General features: G+C 43.4%; 2 protein-coding genes across 2 annotated transcripts in view; one reads left to right on the top strand and one right to left on the bottom strand.

Annotated features, from left to right (window-relative positions):
* ralgapa1 (Ral GTPase activating protein catalytic subunit alpha 1) overlaps positions 1-6,202 on the top strand; it is a 76,392-nt gene extending 70,190 nt beyond the window's left edge. The window contains exon 45 of the mRNA XM_078289359.1: positions 1,775-6,202. Within this exon, the coding sequence (XP_078145485.1) occupies positions 1,775-1,920 (146 nt within the window). The 3' untranslated portion in view covers positions 1,921-6,202. The remainder of the gene's footprint in view (positions 1-1,774) is intronic.
* A 1,639-nt stretch (positions 6,203-7,841) lies between these two features.
* insm2 (insulinoma-associated 2) lies at positions 7,842-9,893 on the bottom strand. Its single transcript, XM_071918983.1, has 2 exons — positions 9,735-9,893; positions 7,842-9,698 (listed from the first exon to the last, which is right to left on the bottom strand). Exons 1-2 carry the CDS (start codon positions 9,891-9,893, stop codon positions 7,842-7,844), a joined length of 2,016 nt encoding a protein of 671 aa, XP_071775084.1.
* Positions 9,894-20,273: the final 10,380 nt, after the last annotated feature.

Below are 20,273 nucleotides of genomic sequence, written 5' to 3'. Positions count from 1 at the left end.
TAGTCTTATGTTCCTTCTCTAGTCTTCTCTAGTCTTAATGTTCCTTCTCTAGTCTTCTCTAGTCTTATGTTCCTTCTCTAGTCTAATGTTCCTTCTCTAGTCTTCTCTAGTCTTAATGTTCCTTCTCTAGTCTTCTCTAGTCTAATGTTCCTTCTCTAGTCTTATGTTCCTTCTCTAGTCTTATCTAGTCTTAATGTTCCTTCTCTAGTCTAATGTTCCTTCTCTAGTCTAATGTTCCTTCTCTAGTCTTCTCTAGTCTTATGTTCCTTCTCTAGTCTTCTCTAGTCTTATGTTCCTTCTCTAGTCTTATGTTCCTTCTCTAGTCTTCTGTTCCTTCTCTAGTCTTCTATAGTCTTATGTTCCTTCTCTAGTCTTATGTTGCTTCTCTAGTCTTATGTTCCTTCTCTAGTCTTCTCTAGTCTTATGTTCCTTCTCTAGTCTTCTCTAGTCTTATGTTCCTTCTCTAGTCTTCTGTTCCTTCTCTAGTCTTATGTTCCTTCTCTAGTCTTCTCTAGTCTTATGTTGCTTCTCTAGTCTTATGTTCCTTCTCTAGTCTTCTCTAGTCTTATGTTGCTTCTCTAGTCTTATGTTCCTTCTCTAGTCTTCTCTAGTCTTATGTTCCTTCTCTAGTCGTCTCTAGTCTTCTGTTCCTTCTCTAGTCTTATGTTCCTTCTCTAGTCTTCTCTAGTCTTATGTTCCTTCTCTAGTCGTCTCTAGTCTTATGTTCCTTCTCTAGCCTTCTCTAGTCTTATGTTCTGTTTTGCCTTTGAATTTCCCCCTAAATCTCTATTTCAAACCGATTTTATATTGCTCCAGTTGATCTTAGATGAACAAAATGCACTCTATGTTCAAATCCTGATGCTCTCTGGGTTTCTGGTTCATTATAATGGGGATGTAAACCCAACCATACAGTGCTAGAAACCAAAACATAGCTTCACATGTTGACCTGCACTGAATGAGGCATGTCTGCCCCCCCGCCACCATTCACTTCTAACAGTATTATTGTACATTGCATTGTGTTAAATTGTATCAAATAGTGTGTCCTGTGTACACACACGGCAGCTACTGTTAAGAAAATGGATGCAAATTGTATGATTAAAATAGACAAGTTAAATAAAATAAAATGTACTTTATTATTCCCAGTTCTTGCCTCACTTTTAGCTAATGTAGACTTCTCTTTTGCTTCCTTCTCAGTTTAGGCCAATTCTAGCTGCCATTTGGAATCACAACTGATTTTCAAGACCAGAGTTGGTGCTAGTTTGTGTCGTCGTACAAATGATCTTGTAGTGCGATAAGGTTCAGGACTTTAATCTCATGCATCCCGATCCATTCGGGGCCATCACCATTATTTCAAACATGTTTGATTTTTACCACTCAAATCTGGACAAGTCTAAAAGCATCAGTACCCAAAGAGACTAGACTAGTGGTTTGTAGGGAACTGTAATGAACCAAATGTAGAATACGCTAGAGCTTGTCTGTCTGCCGGTCTTTCTAGCTGTCTGTCTATTTGTTGTCCCGTCTGTCTGTGTGAGTCTGTCTGTATGTCTGTCCTGTCTGTGTCCCTGTAGGAGTCTGTGGAGTCTATCTGGCTGGCTGGCTGGCTGTCCGTAGCGGGACAGCATGGGGGGGCAGCTGTAACATTTCTGTTGTCCCTTCATCCTTTTCTCCTCTAATGTCCCTCCTCCCCTCTCCCTCCCTCATCCCTCCATCCCCTTCACTCGCTCCCTCCTCTCACCCCTCCCCTCTCCTCTCCTCCCCTCCTCCTTTTCCCCAGGCTCCTGCCTAGAGATCCTTCGGGGAGAAAGTCCGGCACTTGGGGAGGCCGGGAGCGACTCGGCGTCCCCCATGTCTCCTCGGACTAGCAAGAGCCGCATGTCCATGAAGCTGCGGCGCTCCTCCGGATCGGCCAATAAGACCTGAGCCGCCCAGGCTCTCGTCGACCCAGTGAGGACTGGCCCTCATATCGCATCAGCCAACAAAACCTGACGTCCCTCTCACGTTAGCCAACGAGACACGACTTAAACCTTGGACTGGCCGACCACTTGCTTCCTGGTTCACATTAGCCAATAGTAGGTCACCTCCTGGCCATATCAGCCTATCAGGAGAGGGAGTCGTCATGCGGCGCTCTGTCGGTTGCGTTCAAAGTTCAGAGAGAAAGACGTGACTTCTTGAGGGAATTTGGCATAAAATTATATAACAGAAGTAAATCACAGAGAGCATTTCCATATGAAAATAGTTGTAATCAGTTGTAATTAATAACCTCTATTCAAAATGAACTGTTCTGGTGAAGTTCATACAGTTAATTAGTCATGAAAGTGATTGAGGATTTTCTCAGGAATGAACGTAACCTTCAGCGGCACCATGTGTCACTTTTCCTCCCTATATGTCTCTGGTTAAGTTAGCCAATAAGACTTTACTTGCAGTGGACTTCCTGAAGAGCTAAGCCAATAGGATTTGACTCCCCCACCCCCCCACCCGGCTCATCCCGTGTCCTCCAGCATGCTGCCGTTCTGATTGGACGCTGGCCTTTTACTGTACAGAAACCGCTTTGACGCACAATTGTACACACACACAAGCACACATACTAGTCTGTTCTATCTACTCCATACTGTTCCATGCTGGACTTTACTATACTGTACTTTTTATATCGAAATCGCTCACAATTGCTGCATCATGCCTCAGCCTTCTTCACAAAACAGCATAGAAACCAGTTCAAACCAGTTCTGCAGCATGCTGATCGGTGCAGTATTAGAGCATACTGGTCTGTGCCATGATAGAAATCGCACAGAAACCGGTGTGTATCCAGTACTGCCAAATGCTGGACTGTTCTACCTGACTGTGCTGTGCTTTTTACTTGGCTGCATCTGTCGAAAGGACATTGAAGAAGATGAACCTGCGGATAAAACAGAGTGAAAAACTACTAAACTAGACCGCGTACTCAGTCTAGCTGTGTCGTGTTGGTCCTCAAAGTGTCTATGAGGAACCTGTATATTTGTACTATAGTCCGTCTGTGCGTCTACAGGCAGAAACCTGAGTTTTGATATAAAAAGAGACAGAGCGACGGCACCTCTAGTGTTGCATGGAGAAAGCAAGCCTGATAAACGTCTATTTTGTCTATTTCTGTCCTCTGTGCAGCATTAGGCCTCTAGAGAGAAGGGTTGGGGTCACTTCCAATTCAATCCGTTCACAATGTAAATAGAAACGCATTCATTTGCTAACAATAGAACACTTTTTAGTTACTGCCGAAGAGGTTGGACGCAGCCTTCTCATGCCAAAATATTTTCTGCGTTTGAATCCAGAAGCAAAGCCACGTCCCGAGCTTGACTGGATCGAAAGTGACTTGACCCCCCCCCCCCTCCCTGTATGAAGAGCAGTGTTATGGGAACGATGGAGGGATTATGCCTCTTTCCTTAAAGGAGAAGAAAGAGAGATGAACCGATCAAAAAGCAAGCACTTGTTACACGAAGAGTTTAGTTTGCTCTTTTTGTTTTTTTTCACGCTGTAAAATGTGGAAAAGCACTGTTCCTGAATATGTTCACTACCGTTTATTATATTTCCCTCAAGTTGAATCTAATATTTCTTTTTTTGTTTATTTTTAAATTGACTGTAAAATGCGTTTCGACCCGAACAAGAATGTCGCTGTATTTTTTAGCTCGGCATCAGTCTGTTATCTGACGCAACAGAACCACAGCTTTCCTTTCTTTGTTCTTCTGCGTAGATATATTGTGTATATCTATATATGTATGAGTATAAATATATATATATATATAGTAGGTATATGAATATCTATATTGAATGTGTACAGTGCGAGGAGGCTTGTCGTGTATATATACTCTTAACGTGAGAATAGCTGCCAAAACCAAACCATGGTTTCACCTCAGACCGCGTCCGCTAAAGATGGGTTAACACTACAAGATTTTCTGCTTCGTCGCTTCCCCGTTCGTAAACAGTTAGCGCTTCATTAAGACTTTAAAGACGATCTTATTGTAGATCGAACACTCCTACAGACTCCTTCTAATTATGCGCAAATTATGGCCAAATTCCGGAGATGAGGGATAATCTGAGAAAAAGTTATGATGTTGGATTATCATCTGTGATCTTGTCGATTTATGTGTGAGACTGGGCTTCATTTATCAGCGAACAGGCTAACTCACTCGGGCGTGAAGCATTTTTAATTTATGCACTTAACGTCACTGCAGCTGCGGGGCTGTGATCTTTCAAGATAAGACATCCCCGAAAATAGAAAGTGTCATTTCTTTAAAGCCTAGTTGGTTATAAGACGTTTCAGCCTGACGTTTCAGCGTTTTTCACTGAAAATGAGGCCCAGAGGCAGTTTGAGAGGCAGACTGTTATTGGTCATTCATCTTCATCATCTTCATCATCATGGGGGGTGAAAAGAGGGAAGGAGGGAGAAACAGAAATAGTGTACATAAGAGAGAAAGATGTGTTTTCTAAGGCCAAAGAGCAGGGGAAGAGAGAGAGAGAGAGATGGTTGTGAATATAATTTTGTATCCGTTCTGATCTTTAGACTCGTCCCCTCCAGTTCTGGGTGGAGGGGATCCGTATGCATCTGAATCCAGACCGCTCACTTATGCTTTAACACATCACACACACACACCACACCTAGGATCTTCATGCATTCACAAGCTTTACGCTCTCATTCCAGCGCTCCGTCGGTACGCCTCTCAAACCAAAACATCGCTCCGGCTACTAAAACTCGACTAGATTTCAAATAGTTTCAGACGGCTGAAAGACTTCAGGTGTACTGGATTTACCTCTTCCATTAGTTTTCAATGATCTCTCCATTATCTCCTGATTACATCCCTAATAATGGAAGCATAATTGAACAAAAATGACCTTGCCCAGATCTGCTTTGTGTTATCAAGGTTCATCATGATGCTTCATGGCTTGAACTCACTGTATTCCACAACTGTATTTTCTGTTACACTTTGCTGTTTTTTTTGTGATTTTTCTGTCAGCCATAGCTTCTCTGTAGAGAGGAAAGGGATTGTAAAGCGGCAAATGTTTTGTTTTGACCCCACTTTCGGGTTGAAATGGTTATCTTTTAAAAATGCATTGTATAATGAGGTCGAATTCATGTTATTATTTTTGTGTGTGTTTTGAATATTTGAGCTCACTTCAGATTTGAGTTGTCCCTTTAAATTATTGTTGTTGTTGATGTTCGTTTTTATTATTAATGACCAAGTGAGTGGACTCTGAGGTTGGGGCGCTGGTCTCATATTGGTCCCGGAATGAGCCGCGTCCCTCCTCCTGTAACGCGATTGGTCCGTTACCCCCAGTGCACCATGGGACTGATCTGTACATGCTGTAAATAGACTACAGCTCACCTGCCAGTCACCGGCCGCATCCCAAACTCTCCCACTCGGCTACGTCCCGTTTACACTCCGACAGCCCGAACCTGTTCACCGGCCACGTCCCAAACTCACTCCTCCACCCCCACACCTGCCTCCTAGGACCTGCAGTGTTCCCTACAGCCTGGCTGCATCCCAAACTTGTTCACACTCCTGTGACCTAACCTTCACCACATCTCCCAAATGCCCTGCCAGTCACCCTGCAGTCTTACAATGACAACTCAAGCCCCGATGCTGCATTCATGTCCCATGGGAAAGATGGTAGATCAGAGCTTCCTCCTTGAAACTACCGTTCACCTCAAGTTTCATGTGGTAAATACTCTGCGATGGACCCCAATTTCTCTGATTTCCTGAATTCCAAAACGTCACCAACATGGAATCACCTGTAGTCAAGAGTAGGGAATGATATATCGGCATCTTGACGGCCTCCAACGAGTTTGAATGCCTAGTCATTCCAACCGTTATTCCCATATGACATGAATGCAGCATAAGACTCAAATCTGAGGCCCAAATCTCTTGTGCCTGTGTAGATTCATCCTGTGAGTTTACAGGCTGTGGTGGATTCGGGTGCGGCTGTAGTCCAGAGGGTAGTTTGGGACGAAGCTGATGTATGTAACTACTGACTATACATACTGCATGACACCAGTTCAGTACTAACTGCATGTGTTGACCATGTAACAGCTGTACCGCAACACACACACACACACACACTCCGAGAACTATATTACTGTCAAACCTGTAGTATGTATACATGTATAATGGCTATTTCAGACACACAGAGAGTGGATGTGCGATGATGGAATTTGACAATAAAAAGATTCTTACCACTAGGCTGATTGGGTCATTGTGTGTGTGTGTGTGTGTGTGTGTGTGTGTGTGTGTGTGTGTGTGTGTGTGTGTGTGTGTGTGTGTGTGTGTGTGTGTGTGTGTGCGCCAGTCTTAAAACCACAGGAGCAAGGTGACAGTATTGCAGGACCGCTCATGAATCATACTGTATTAACGTTTATTGACAATAATTCGGAATAGATTTCACATTCAACATATCAAAATAGTATAGGCTTCATTGAACCACAGTTACATTTTTATAATCATGAAGGAATTTAATTTCAGCAAATATTTCAACAAATAAATCATTGCTATTCATCAAAGACAAAAAGACAATTCAGTTTTTACTAGGAGGACTAACATTAAGTTTTTTTTTCCTGTATGAAAATAACATTTTCTAGCTGAGAAGTCAACCGGCACATCATTTACACTGGAACAAGCAGGCTGCGTTTCCATAGGAACTACTTTAAAAAGGCATATTATGGTCTGTCTCTCCTCGGATTCACTGTTCTTTTATTGTTTTTTATTGTTTACTGTTAACTGTACATGACATGATTTTGGAAATGGAGTTAGGCCATCGATTCTGTCTCCAGTTCTCGGGGTAAGGAAGGTCACTTTCACAATGCGATTACAGGTTTGTGATTATGGTCTGGCTCTGCTTCACATGGTGGACCCTGCAGTAATGTAACCCACTGGATTACTGCAAAGCATCTGTGGAATCACATTACTTTGCCTCACAAATCCATAGAACATGAATTTAAATAGCTGATTCCTGTAATCATCTAATTTTCTTTTAGTGTTGGGCTTATTGGAAAGATTTGAGAGAAGCTGAAAAGAGGTGGCAGTCTCCTTATCGACACAAATAAAGACATCCATATATAAAAAAAACAATATCTTACCTTCCCACTCTATCCCTTTTTTAAATCAAATTCTATTGGGAAACAACAAGTATGCCCCCAGGTTTCATGTGGAATATCTTTCAAATCAAAATAGGGAAAAAATAACCTTTATAAACCATTATGACCGGGCTCCAGTTTAAAATTTCCGTCATGATAATCCCGTAGAGTTTAGGTTTTTTAATTTGATTAGGGATCAGCACCTTGGATCTCTCACCTTTCCCATTTTTATTTAAAAAGTGTGACGGTTTTACACATTATGGTAGTATTACAATCCCAAATGTGGTAATGATAGTGTTTTTAGCTGATATAAATTTCAGAAATCTAGTGATGATGTTATATTTGCCTGGTTTCAAAACCATTGACAGTGTTTCGTAGTTTTATTGTACTAGTTTCAGTAGGCTAGCATCAGAGAACATTAGAGAAACGTCCCATAAAATATCATGTTAGGATGCTTCATTGGAGTTTGCCTTTGAACGAAACGCACACTGACTACAGACTGAACCTTTTATCCTCAGCCTGTAACACACTGCATTGCTGAACTTGATGCTTTTGGACAGCTGGAACAAACAGGCTCCAGCGCTGTATTCACACTGCAGCACATGATGCAGGCTTCAATGCGAAGATAAAACACAAAACACTTTCAGTTAACCACAGCTGATAAGTTCTCCATAATAATACTCAGTTACTGTCCAGACGTGAGTTGTGTGTGTGTGTGTGCGTGTGTGTGTGTGTGTGTGTTTGTTTGTTACGGTCGGACGGCCATCTGCAGCAGCATCACCTGCCGGTTCTCGGTGGGATGAGACTTGTTGATGTGTCTCGTGAGCCCCGGGGAGCTGTAGAACGTGGACGGACAGTGTTTGCACGTGAAGATCTGCTGCTGCTGCTGCTCGCACTCCCCGGTGCCGTTGTCCTCCCTGTGCGCGTGGAGGACCTCCGGTCTGAGCCCGCCTCCCAACGTTCCCGCCAGTAGCTCGTCCCTCATCGCGTGCCACAGACGGTGCTTGTCCCTGATTTCAACCGACGGGAAGCGCGCGCCGCACAGGTGGCACGGGAACACCTGGCTCTGTGTGTGTGTCTCGCGCGCCTGGCCGTACGGTGACGGGGGCGGAGAGGCTCGCGCTGTCACCTCGTGCGCGGCCAGGTGCTTCCTCAGGTAAGCCTGTCGGCGGAACTTCTTCCCGCAGTACCGGCACTCGTAGACTTCCTCCTCCGGTAACGACTGGACGAACGGCAGAGGAGGCGGCGGGAGGGACGTCGGCTGCGGCTGCTCCGCGCGCTCCTCCGGGCCGCCGTTTAGCAGCAGGAGGCTCGAGGGCGGGCTGTCCGCCGCTCTCACGTGCTGCTGCAGGTCCAGACAGCTCTCAACCGGATTCCGGTAGTGAGGGGAGGAATCGTAGTGAGGAGACGCTAGGCTGTCGCCGTCAGGACTGTCCCGAGCCCGGCCGTGCAGCAGCAGCAGAGAGGGCTCGCGCCTCATGCGGGAGCTGTCCAGCACGCCGTGGTGCTGATTAGTGTTCACGCGCAGCAGCTCGTTCTCTTTGCCCTCCATCTCTACCGGCTGCCTGTCGTGTTGAAGGAGCCCTCGCGCCTCCGTTAACGGCTGGCTCTTGCTTTTCGGAGTCTCTCCTGCGTGGTTATTTACCGGACGCGGTTTGTGCCAGCGGCGGTGGGATGCCAGGTTGGCGGGACAGCTGAAGACTTTGTCGCACTCGGGACACCGGTACTCCACGCGCACTATCCGGGAGCACTTGTGCTGCGCGAGGGAGAACGGATCGGGATACTCCTCCTTGCAGAGCTGGCAGATGAACTCCCCTAACGGCTGATTCCCGGTAGAAACAGACGACTTCTCCCGGTGTCTCCTCAGCTCGGGGCTTTCCTTCTTTATCCGCAGACCCAAAACCGGCGAGGTCGTGACCTCGTCCTCGAAGTTAAGTTTCCGGTTCACTTTGGGTTTCTTGCTCGCGCTGCCCGCCGACGGTTTGGTGTGCCTGTTGCTGTTCGCGCGCTGCTCCGGCTCCAGGAACGAGCGTTTCCTCACGGCGTGCTGCTGCTCGTGGCTCATCAGCGTCAGTGGCGGGAACAGGTGCACGTGAGCCATATTCGGGTCGTATTTCTCATCGTGGCCGTAGGACGGCGCGTGGTGGCGGCTGCCGCTCGCGAGGAGCCTCTCGATCGAAGCGGACACCGAGGTCGGCGCGGAGCTCAGCAGGAACGGCAGCTCCGGTAGCTCCGACACCGGGGATGACGTCAGGCAGCGGCCGGGGAACAGCAGCCGCTTCTCTTCCTCCTCGCGCAGCTCCAGCAGTCTCGTGCCGACCGGTTTGACGGGGCTGCACGACTCCGTTAAAGTCACGTCGCGAGGATGCGGAGGAGGAGGGAAAGGAGGAGGGGGGGAGAAGCGGGAGAAATCCCCGTCGGGAGTCAAAACATCCACCTCGGTCACCGGCTCCTCGCTCTCAGGTAGCTGCGCGCGCCGGTCCGCCTCCGCCTCCAGCGCGGACTCCACGTGCGGGCTCCACGCCTCCCTGACACCGGCAGAGTCCTCGCGGGACACCGGGAACAGTAAGTCCGGCCGTTCAAACGGGAAAACGCTCAGCACCTTCTCCCGGCGGAGCGGCGGCGCGTTGTCCTGCGTTACCGTCTCCGCTCTCGTCCCTTCAGTGTTGTCGTTATTAGTGTTGCTCTTGTCGTTACTGTCATAAATTACGGTTTTGTTATCATTATTAGTAGTATTATTCCGTGATCGGTATGACGCCGAGCAGCGCCGGCTCCTCTTCACTAAGAATCCTCGAGGCATGATGAGGATGATGATGATGCTCGGCGCGCGGCACCACCGGCCAGAGAGGCGGAAAGAACAACAACTCTTGTCTCGAGCCCACTTTCAAGTAGAGCTTTGAAGTGGTTGAGAGAGAGAGAGAGAGAGAGAGAGAGAGAGAGAGAGAGAGAGAGGGAGAGAGAGGGGCGCGCGCTCGGGTGTCGGTGTGATGTGAGCACGAGAGAGAGAGAGACTACACTGTCCGGGGTGCGCGTGGTTTGTTTTTATCCCTAAGGTAGAGGGGCGACCTCTCTCTCTCTCTCTCTCTCTCTCTCTCTCTCTCTCTCTCTCTCTCTCTCTCTCTCTCTCTCTCATAAATATTCCCTTAGCCCACTTCACTACTATATTCCAATGGAACTAGAACTTTAGTCACTGTGTATCAGGAGCGTTGAGCTTTATTATTACTGACTGAAAAGCTCACTCATCACTGGATCTCAGACTCATGCATTGGTAGAGTTTAATCTACAGTTTAAGGCCATTCTGCTCTGCTTCCTCACTATTTGTTCTCTAATATTCCTAAAAGTTGGCTGGAATTACTGGTCGTCGGTTGTCTAAACCCTGAGCTTTGGCAAAGTCCCTGAATCTAACATGATTTCCTACCAAATCTTCCAGACCCACTTCAATTGATAGACTACATTTCTGGGGATAAGTAGAGCAATGACTGATGACTGACAGGATATTATTATTAGCTTAGAGGGAACACTGGACCTGAATGATACCCTGATGTGATTTTTAGATTTGGCTTCCACATAGATTTCTGGTGATTTTTGCTCTCCATTAGAATGATAAAAACTACAAGATCAAATTTGGACTCACTTAGGCAGAGCCATGGTAAATACCCAAGTGGTTTTCCTCATGGAATTCACTGTTAACTGATTTAAAGCTGAAAGAACTGTTCTCTGATAATGAAGGATGTTGTGCCAGTCTCCTCAAATTTAAAGTAGGTTTCGCCCAAGAGTCTGCTGGTTTAATACTGGACCTTTTGGAGTGCTTCTATAGAAAAATTGACTTTGCTCTCTGTTTTATGTGATTTTGTTCTTTTATTTGACTTGGACTGTATTCTGTCTTTGTTGTATTTGTAGGTCTGCAACTTTTATGTTTGTCATGATGCAGCTTTCTTGGCCAGGTCTCCCTTGAAAAAGACATTCTTGATCTCATTTGGTCTAATCTGGTTATATTCAAATAAATCACATATAAATCAATGTGTGCTCCAGGCTGTAGGCCTTTAGACAATTTTCCATCAATATCCCTAATCTTTATGAGGACTAGTTTTCTCATTCTTATATTCTCCATAAGGAAATGAGTGTATAAATCAAATAAAGCCTGTGCAGCCCACATAATATAATATAATATACAAATGTACACATCATATTTGGGTTTCCAGCCTAGATGTTTTGAACCAAGAGGTCATTTGAGAAGGTGAGGGAGGATGACATCTGCCTACATTGGATTTTAGGAAAAGCAACAATTAACCTTGCAACTCAGCATGTTAAATAAAATTAAATTAAATTAAATTAATAATAATAAACACTGTATTTCACCCATTTAAGCAGGCAATATCAGCTTCCTCCCCATGTTCAAATGTTGATTATTATTATTAGTAGTAGTAGTAGCCTAGTAGTAGTGGGCCTGTAGCTGTTTTTCTTTTTCTTTTTTTTGCATGGTTTATTTAATTAATATAGTTTTTTTTATTAAGTCTAGTTTTCTATTTCATTGCATGCTCGGATGTGAAATGCTGTTGCTGCTGTTACTGATCATTTCCTCTCACTCTAACAAGCTTATAGCCTTCAAAATAGCTGCGACTGGTGAAATTACAAATAGATTTATTTTCAAGAAGAGAATGTGATCAGATGATTGATCCTGTGTATCTATACAGCCTGTGTGTTGGGTTGTAATTAGGCACAATAGACGTTAAAGCACCCATGGGGGCCCAGATACTGATCATATCTCCATAAGGCTGCTAATGACCGTTCCAGTCCCGCTCAAGTGTCTGATTATCGGTGTCTTTGTTGCTGCGTTAATGGTGGGAATACCTCGGGCGTAGCTTTCCCGGTGTGTGTGTGTGTGTGTGTGTGTGTGTGTGTGTGTGTGTGTGTGTGTGTGTGTGCGTGCGTGCGTGCGTGCGTGTGTGTGTGTGTGTGTGTGTGTGTGTGTGTGTGTGTGTGTGTGTGTGTCGTTATCTCCCCAACAGAAGGGCAGTGAGTGAAGGAGAGAAAGAGATGCTGATCTCGTGTGTGTGCGCGCGCGTGCATGTGTGTGTGTGTGTGTGTCCTCCCCCACTAGAAGCTGCTGTGGCTGATAAGAGATCGGAGGGAGCATCATCCATCCATCCGTCCATCCCTCCTCTCCCCCCCGGGGGAGGCCAGCCCCTCTACCCGGGCCAAGCGCTCCACAGCCCGGCCAGTCGGCTCGGGCCAGCCCCGGCGACGCTCCTTGGAAATCAATCAAGGCGGATGAGCGTGAGAACGGGCTTCAGGGTCGGGCTGCTGGCTTGACGAGAGCCGCCTGGGGAATAGAGATGAGAATAGAAATGAGAGAGAGGGTGAGAATCCCGCACTAAAAACTAATTAACAACCGAGCTTCCTGCAGTTTGGAGGTTTTTTACTGTAATTATCAGCTGCTGTATCGTCTTCTTGACCCGGGAGACACTTACTGCTTTACTGACTCGACTGACTGAAACATTCATGTTGGAAATGACTGAAGCTGCTTATGTGTTTGCATTGTAGCATCTATTCAATCAATTCACCTCCCATTTTATCTAGCTACAGAGAGATAATTTTTCAGCTGCAGTAAATAGAACTATTCCACATAGGCTTTAGTGATCGAAGTATTTTATTTTTACACCGAGACATTTGGAAATAAGTGTAGGCTACTCATGGAAATAAGCCATGAGTACATGAGCCTATAACCATATATATATATATAGGTCCATAATTGTATATATTTAGTCATCTAATGCAGAATAATTTAGCCGCTTCTCTAGCCTCACATAGACCTTCATGACATAAATTCATAGTAAATATCAGAATAAGTAGCCTAGCATCAAACTAATGCAGCCTAAGTTATATCAGAGTATTTTAATGGGGGGAGGGGGGGGGAACATAAATTAATGCTTTTCTGAAAATACATTTTTTTGTTTTTGTTTACATTGTTGTTTTCCTACCTGACTGAAGGTAATTAACCCACCTTTTCATTTACCACTACATCACTGCATATTGCTATTCAATCAATGTTTGAAACATCAGTTCAGCCATGCTGCATCTGACTCAGACCATAATATCTTGCAGATTTGACTATTCAGATCCAACCAGTCGACACAGTATCCTTAATGCCATGATGATGATGATGGCTCATAGGGATTTTTCAAACAAGCACAGTCAGAACAAGTGAGCTGGTGCACATCATATGGCAATATAATCACAAAAATCAACAGATATAAATACATAGTAAGAGAAAAGACTGGGCTGGGACACAAAGCTGCGTCATGAGGTTCATAAATGGACTCCCAAATTATTCTGGAGACATTTGATCGGCTCACAAGTCCCTGTAATGTAAGGAAGAAAGGATGGGTAGAATACAGTAGGCAACTTTCTCAGTAGCTTTGTCAATCTCCTGTAAAAAAAAAATTAAAATAAGCAATAAAAAATGGATCCCCAGAGAGTCCAAGGAGGCTGCGGGCTGGAAGACAAACTGTGTGTCTCTTCAGTTTGTATCCCATCAGTGGGCAGTGAGGTGGGATAATCCTCCAGACTGCTGAAAATGACTCTATTGATCTCTGCCTCTCAGTCACCAGGCTTTAAGTATTATACTGTATTATAAAGCTGAGCTGTCTAGCTGCCCACCTGCCTGTCTGTTGGGAAGTGTGTTTGTATGTGTGTGTGTGTGTGTGTGTGTGTGTGTGTGTGTTTCTGCACTTATGAGGACCTAATGTCCTCACAAGGATAGAAAGATGAGGAAAAATCCTCCCAAGTGAGGACATTTTGCACTTCTCACTTCTTTAAGGGGCTAGTTTAGGATTAGGATTTGGGTTTAAAATTAAGATTAGAATTAGGATCAGGTTTAGTTTAGGTTAAGGGTGAATGTAGTGTAGAGGGTTAAAGTTAAGGGTTTAGGGAATGAATGTGGTCAATGAAGATCCTCACAAGCACAGTAATACAAATGTGTGTCTGTCTGTTCCCACCATGTGGCTGACAACCAAAACCACCAAGACATAAAAACACGTCAGAATTTGCTTAAATCTCTCTCTCTCTCACACACACACACACACACACATACACACCCACACACACGCTCATAATATTTCGGCTATTTAGTGTCTGAGCTCCGTTGGGGGCTTCATAGGTTATTAGAAGCACTAAATCCAGATTAAGTAGAGGCTTGTTGGTTTACACTCAGATGCTGGGATTTAAGTTTTTTATGACACACACTTCATTCAACTTTATTTGGAAAAAATGGAAACAGTCAGACAGATCACAATAAGATTTACAGTAAGTTACAGAGGAGACAGAAAAAAGACATGAAGGAAAATATAGAATCAGAATGAAAAGATGAATGACTTTATATATATTAACAAATCAGCAGGTTGTTTGAGTCATTATGGTTCTATATAGAGCCACTAATCCTAACTGAAGAAGTGTTCTTCTTCTGTGGTGTAGGAGGAGAGGTTTCAGCACCACAGGAGGCAGACAGCTCCTTTAATGGCTGTCATCTCCTCATTGTAAGTGAGCTAAAAAAAAAAAAAAGATTTAAAAAAAGTTACAAACATTTGGATTGTGATCAGGCCGACTTTCTAGGTGTAACTTAATAGACAAATCATTTTATGATTTAATATGATGCATTCTGGATCAATGAAATAACATGCTCATGATTTCAGGATTAAATGAAAACAGTATCAGAACTTTAGTCTAGGCAACTTGTTTCCCCATAATTGAGAGATTAGGTGGATAAGAAGAACAATCTGTTGTGACACTGTTATAAAACTGTCTTACTGATCTGATATGTATTTGTTAATTAAGTCTATCTATAATAATAATACATTTTATTTATAACGCGCTTTACATGACACTCAAAGACTCTTTACAACAGCTAAGGGAAAAAGAAAAAACAAATATATATATTATAATAATTATATATATATAATAATAATATATATACAAAATGTCTATCTATCTATCTATCTATCTATCTATCTATGACTTTGTAACACTTATATAGGCTATAAACATAGACCAGTAACAGTAGGCCTATATGTTTTCTTTCTTTCTTTCAGCTCGACTGTCCTGGATCAGTAAGATGATCGTCTGTCGCCCCCTAGTGGATCATAGTGGTAGTGATTCTCTGGACCTAAAGGTTACAATCGTATCATAAATATTGATTTAGTTCTTTTCAGACTTTCTCTGGGGACTCACATCCCCAAATGATAATTTCTCATGAACCATTTATAAGCTATAGTGTTGGCTTATCAGACCAAACCAAACTAAATATAGGCTACTGAAACATACAGGAGAAATTAAAATGAAACACTTTGTCCTCTTTGTTGCATATTAGCATGTGCTGCTAAATTCTGAAATAGTCCACATTAGTTGTAGCATAGACTGTGAAGTTCCTGATGATACAAGACAATAGAGCAATTTTTCATGCAAAGGACTGGCAATGTGTGTGTGTGTGTGTGTGTGTGTGTGTGTGTGTGGCCCAGCAGCTCTCTTCTGCCCCCTGCTGACAGAAGTCTAGCCTGCCTCTTCCACTCTTTGTGGACAGCCCGGATGTTTTTGAACCCCCCCTGGCACCGTGCCACCCATAACACCCCACCACTCTCACTGTCGGGGGGTGTTGAGATCCTGGTTGTACGTCCAGAAAAACAGAGTCACCCCTACTGTCTCTTCTCCACTGCCTCTGACCTTCATCCCAATTTTCAAACTATTTGTACAGCAACTTTCTCTGTTACAGATAACAAAGGGCTGCAAGATACAAGGAACAAAAACAGTCTGCTATAAAAAAAAAAAAAGGGAAGTCTTGCACTGCTGACTGCATTCGCTCATGAAAGCCTACTCAGCAAAATCCAGGAACCATACTGGACTCAGACAAGCACAAAAACAAGCTATTGGCAAGTTTATAAAATGAGTTTTCCACAGCATTGCAAAGTTTAATATTTGTATTCCCTCAAGCAGATTATTTCAAAGTGTAACTGCACTGATTGTGAATACTCAACCCCTTTTTTGTCTTTAATCCAGACTTTGGAACAGTTAGGAAGCCAAACACCAAAAATATAACTGCGTACACTTGTGTTTCAACCAGAAATGTATCTCAGCAGGGAGGACAGCTCTCTGAGACAACATGCACGCCACATGACAGTGAAATGTTCCATTACATCCAGAGGAAATTCTTCCAGACAAAGTCGCAGCTCCAGTCTGCAAACCAGAGGAGGAGGAAGCAGGAAATACAGAACAAGAGAAGTGGGTGATGATATCGGTGAACGACAGGTGAAACCCCAGGTGAACATATCTGACTTCTTCATAAGTCATAGTCATAAGTTCAGCATGCCATCTGATGAGTCACTGTTCACTTGGACCCTCGACCCCACCGTGCTTTACTGTGTGTGTGTTTGATTCAGTGAGTCACTCTGTACTGTACATGTCTGCTCATGTCTGGAAAGCCGAGGGATTCCCATACACACACACACACACAAGCAAGCAAGCATGCATGCAGGCACACACACAACTTTACGGTATTGTTTAACGATGACTATCATAATCTTGTTTTTCTTCTTTCCTCCAGAGGATATTTAGTCAAAGCGCCTTACACAATGACACATATCTTACTCCATTAAATTCCCCTGCACCCCCTCCCGCCCCCCCAGCCCCGCCCCACCCCGATACCTCAGCGATGGAGAATGGCCTTTTAGTTTCCCTTGAAACTCTTGTCCAGATAAGGACCTGTGGAACAAAAAATACAATACATCCTTTTCAATATGTGTGTAGTTGTGGGATAACATATACTTTATTTCAACCGAATTTGTGTTATGAAGACTTTCATTCTAAAGCGCTACGTGTCCATTTGGGTAAACATTTCATAATATTTAACAACCACAGATGATTCTATGGCTATTTTGTACATAACGGGCTTAAAATGACTGCCACCTTTTATATTAACATCTTTCTATTCAGAATATAGAACATAATAATTTATAAGCAAACATAACACTGAAAAAAAAAATACATGGTAGAGACATTTAGACCAATTTCATGAGAGATAATTTGGACAGAATCACTTCATCATATCGGTATTAGACCTTTCCATTGTTGACAAAGGCAAGGTTTCAGTGTAGTCAATTTTCAGAAAGCATATTTCTTCCTTAAAATATATGTCAATGTCCTATTGAGAGGTGACAATAATTTTAGAAAGGGTTTTGCATATGTTAGAAATCGTTTATTTTTAAGGGAAAAGTGTTATTGCTTTTCAACTGATTACAGCCTGAGAGAGTGTAACAGAGCTAGAGACAGCTTAAACCAGTATATATATATAGTGGTTCCTAAAGATCCTGGGAGCCGGCAGTGTTATCTATCTCTTTCAGGAACATTTACTGGGAGAACGTCAGCACCCAGGTGACAGATGACACTGTCAACACTGTTATCTTGGCATTCATGTACAGCCAGTTCAAAGTTCCAAGGGAATCTTTCACACCATGAGAATGTTCTCTGAAGATTTTCGAAGTCCTGCGCTGGTGTTTCAAGCGTTGGTGGTTTGTCAAAGTAACTGAATCTGACTTCTCCTCTTTATCAACCATAAAACACACTGGCAGAATCTTTATCTTAATGACAGAGATTAGGAGAATTTTTTTCCCCGGGGCTTTCCAATTAGAACACACTCCAACTGTAAGTGGGTAACCTAGGGGGATCCTGGTGACTGCGTTTTGAAAGACCCAGAAAATTTGATTTTTCATCTTTTGTACCCACATCTGAATTTGTTATGGCTCCCTAAGCAGTGCAGACGCCCCATAAAAAAGCTGATACCATGAAACAATCCAGATCATCATCACCATCCACTTCCCCCTCTGTCCTATAGGCTGCTTTTGCAAACCAGATATCACACTCATCAAATAACTGTATTGCTTTTGTTCAGTTGAAACATTAAGCAATGCATATCAGAATTTGGTTCCTTTACTAGTTTGAGAATCATTTGTGATCTTTAACCAATAAATAAAATCTTTCCACTGCCGTAAAGGAGGGTGGATTTCCTAATCTGCTGGAAAATATTCACTTCCCTTTGTCTGAATACATTCTTACATAAAGCTGTGTGTGCGTGTGCGTAACTCCTTTGTGTTTTCCTTTCTTTCAGCTGTAGTGAACGCTACCTTTCTTTCTTTCGTGCATTCCTTTCCTCCATTCATCTGCCTTATGATTGTTCAAACAGAGGTATCATGCTCTCCCTCTTGAACATCTTTCCAGTCTCTCTACACTAACTGATAAAGCAGAATGCAATGTGAAATGAAAAAAATATTGAAATTGTTGCAGAGTAATTTCTACTTATGTCAACATTAGATGAAGCATGCTGAATTTCGTCAACAAATGCATTCAATTCATGCATTCAGTACAAACATTCTGCACGGCACACTGTTCTCTTCTCTAACCGAAACACTCAGAAAACAGCAGCATACATGGCTGGTGTGTGTATGTGTGTGTGTGTGCGTGCATCGGCCCGAGCAAAATCCTTACATGTTGCTCAACAGTTGCAAACATGACAGTAAAATTGCAGTGAGAGAGCAGCCTGGGCTTCCCAGTCTAACTGGTCGCACAGACTCAACAATGGGAGGTAAAACAACACTGGAGTTTCCCCCAGGCCTCCAGAACATCGCGCTCCAGCCCGCGTTCGCTCTTTAAAGGGATAGCTCCGGGTTTTAAGACATCTTGGAGTTCTTCCACTGCATCCGAAAACAGAAATTGCACCGGGGTTTTTGATACTCGGAAGGAGCTGTTAGGGGTTTATTAGAGGAAGCAGTGGGAGACAGATTCATCTCTCTGTAAAACTAGAGCAGTCAAGTGTGCAGCTATGTTGTGAAAGAGTTGGCAAGATCTCCAGAATGTGCTTGCTGTGGTTTTTATTAACTGAAAAGACTCCCAGTTTATGACATCTAAGATAAAAGTCTAAAATCTGAACTGTTGTGTTTTTCATAATAATTATATCAGTTTTATACATGAACTATATAACATTTCTATTTTCCTACCTGGTTTGCCTTTGTTAGCTGCCAGCCTGAGACGTTACCTCAGCGCTGCACTGTGTTCACTGCTGACATCCAGGCTTTATATTTTCCTGACTCACTTACTAATAATTGCAAACAGGCAAGTTAAGTCCATGCATGCAGCTGACTTTACTATTTATTTATTACAGGGACAATTTGGGAGCTTGTCTGATATAAACACTGTAAATGTTATAACAAGGTGAAATGTCCCTTTAAGAACAAGCAAATGAACTTGGCTGTGGTTCTGTGGCTCTCAGGGAAACTCCACTGCAGAGCTGCTGCTTTTTCCTTCTATATTATATTATCAAGGTTTGATAAACAAACTAAAGTGCGATCAAATTAAAAAGGTGTCTGACTTTGAGGCAAGTTTTGGAGGAAAGTCCTGTGCATACTGCAGCCCCCTCCATGTTTCTCTCTCTCTCTCTCTACCCACTCAATGCTGATGGGCTGTGAAGCAACATTTGCATGTTGTGCTTTTGTTCAGTACATTACATTATGAAAGCACACAAGCTTATGAGGCACGTGGCTTTAGGAACTGCATGTATCCCATAATAGAATATTGCTCCAGTAAACGCGGTGCATTCAGTATTCTACTGAGGGAAAAGTAAATATCAAATGTGAAAATATATATGCTTTAAAATAATCTGACTTTCTGGGCTTGAGAGCTTTCAGTCCCTGACTGCTTGCTGTTACTGTTGCATCATTTTCACAAAACATATATTTTGCATGTTATCTGGTTGTTTTCAAAGTACCTACTAACTGTAGGTTTCACATACAGAATAGAGAGAAAGAGGCATGTTTCTTTTGGAAATGTAGTGTAGTAGAACTAGTACCCATAAGGAGGAAATACATATAAATCAAGTCAAAGTACTTATGTAAATGACGATGTACTTCAGAAACGTATACTTTAAATACAGCACTTCAGTAAATGTAGCCTGCAAAGTTACTTTGCACCCCTGGTGACAGCGCATGCAGCCTGTCTGTGTGTATTTATATGCATCTCAATAGAAATCCCCTCTTGGAGCCAGCAATCTGTATGCTGTGTTATTCTAAGTGACAGTTTGCTGGAAATCCCCCACCTAGTTGCGTTAGCCCCGCCCCGCTGCAGCCACACAGACAGAGGGCAT

Source organism: Centroberyx gerrardi, chromosome 17 (genome assembly GCF_048128805.1).
Source record: "Centroberyx gerrardi isolate f3 chromosome 17, fCenGer3.hap1.cur.20231027, whole genome shotgun sequence".
Lineage (NCBI taxonomy): Eukaryota > Metazoa > Chordata > Actinopteri > Beryciformes > Berycidae > Centroberyx > Centroberyx gerrardi.
The sequence above is the reverse complement of the archived record's forward strand: the minus strand, read 5'-3'. Positions and strand labels throughout refer to the sequence as shown.

What these genes read in the sequence shown, in the direction of transcription:
- insm2 (XM_071918983.1), bottom strand. Translation starts at nt 9,893, where the DNA reads ATGCCTCGAGGATTCTTAGTGAAGAGGAGCCGGCGCTGCTCGGCGTCA. An exon ending in AAGGGACGAGAGCGGAGACG is followed by an intron (nt 9,699 to 9,734) that starts GTAACGCAGGAC and finishes CTCCGCCGGGAG; the next exon opens with AAGGTGCTGAGCGTTTTCCC.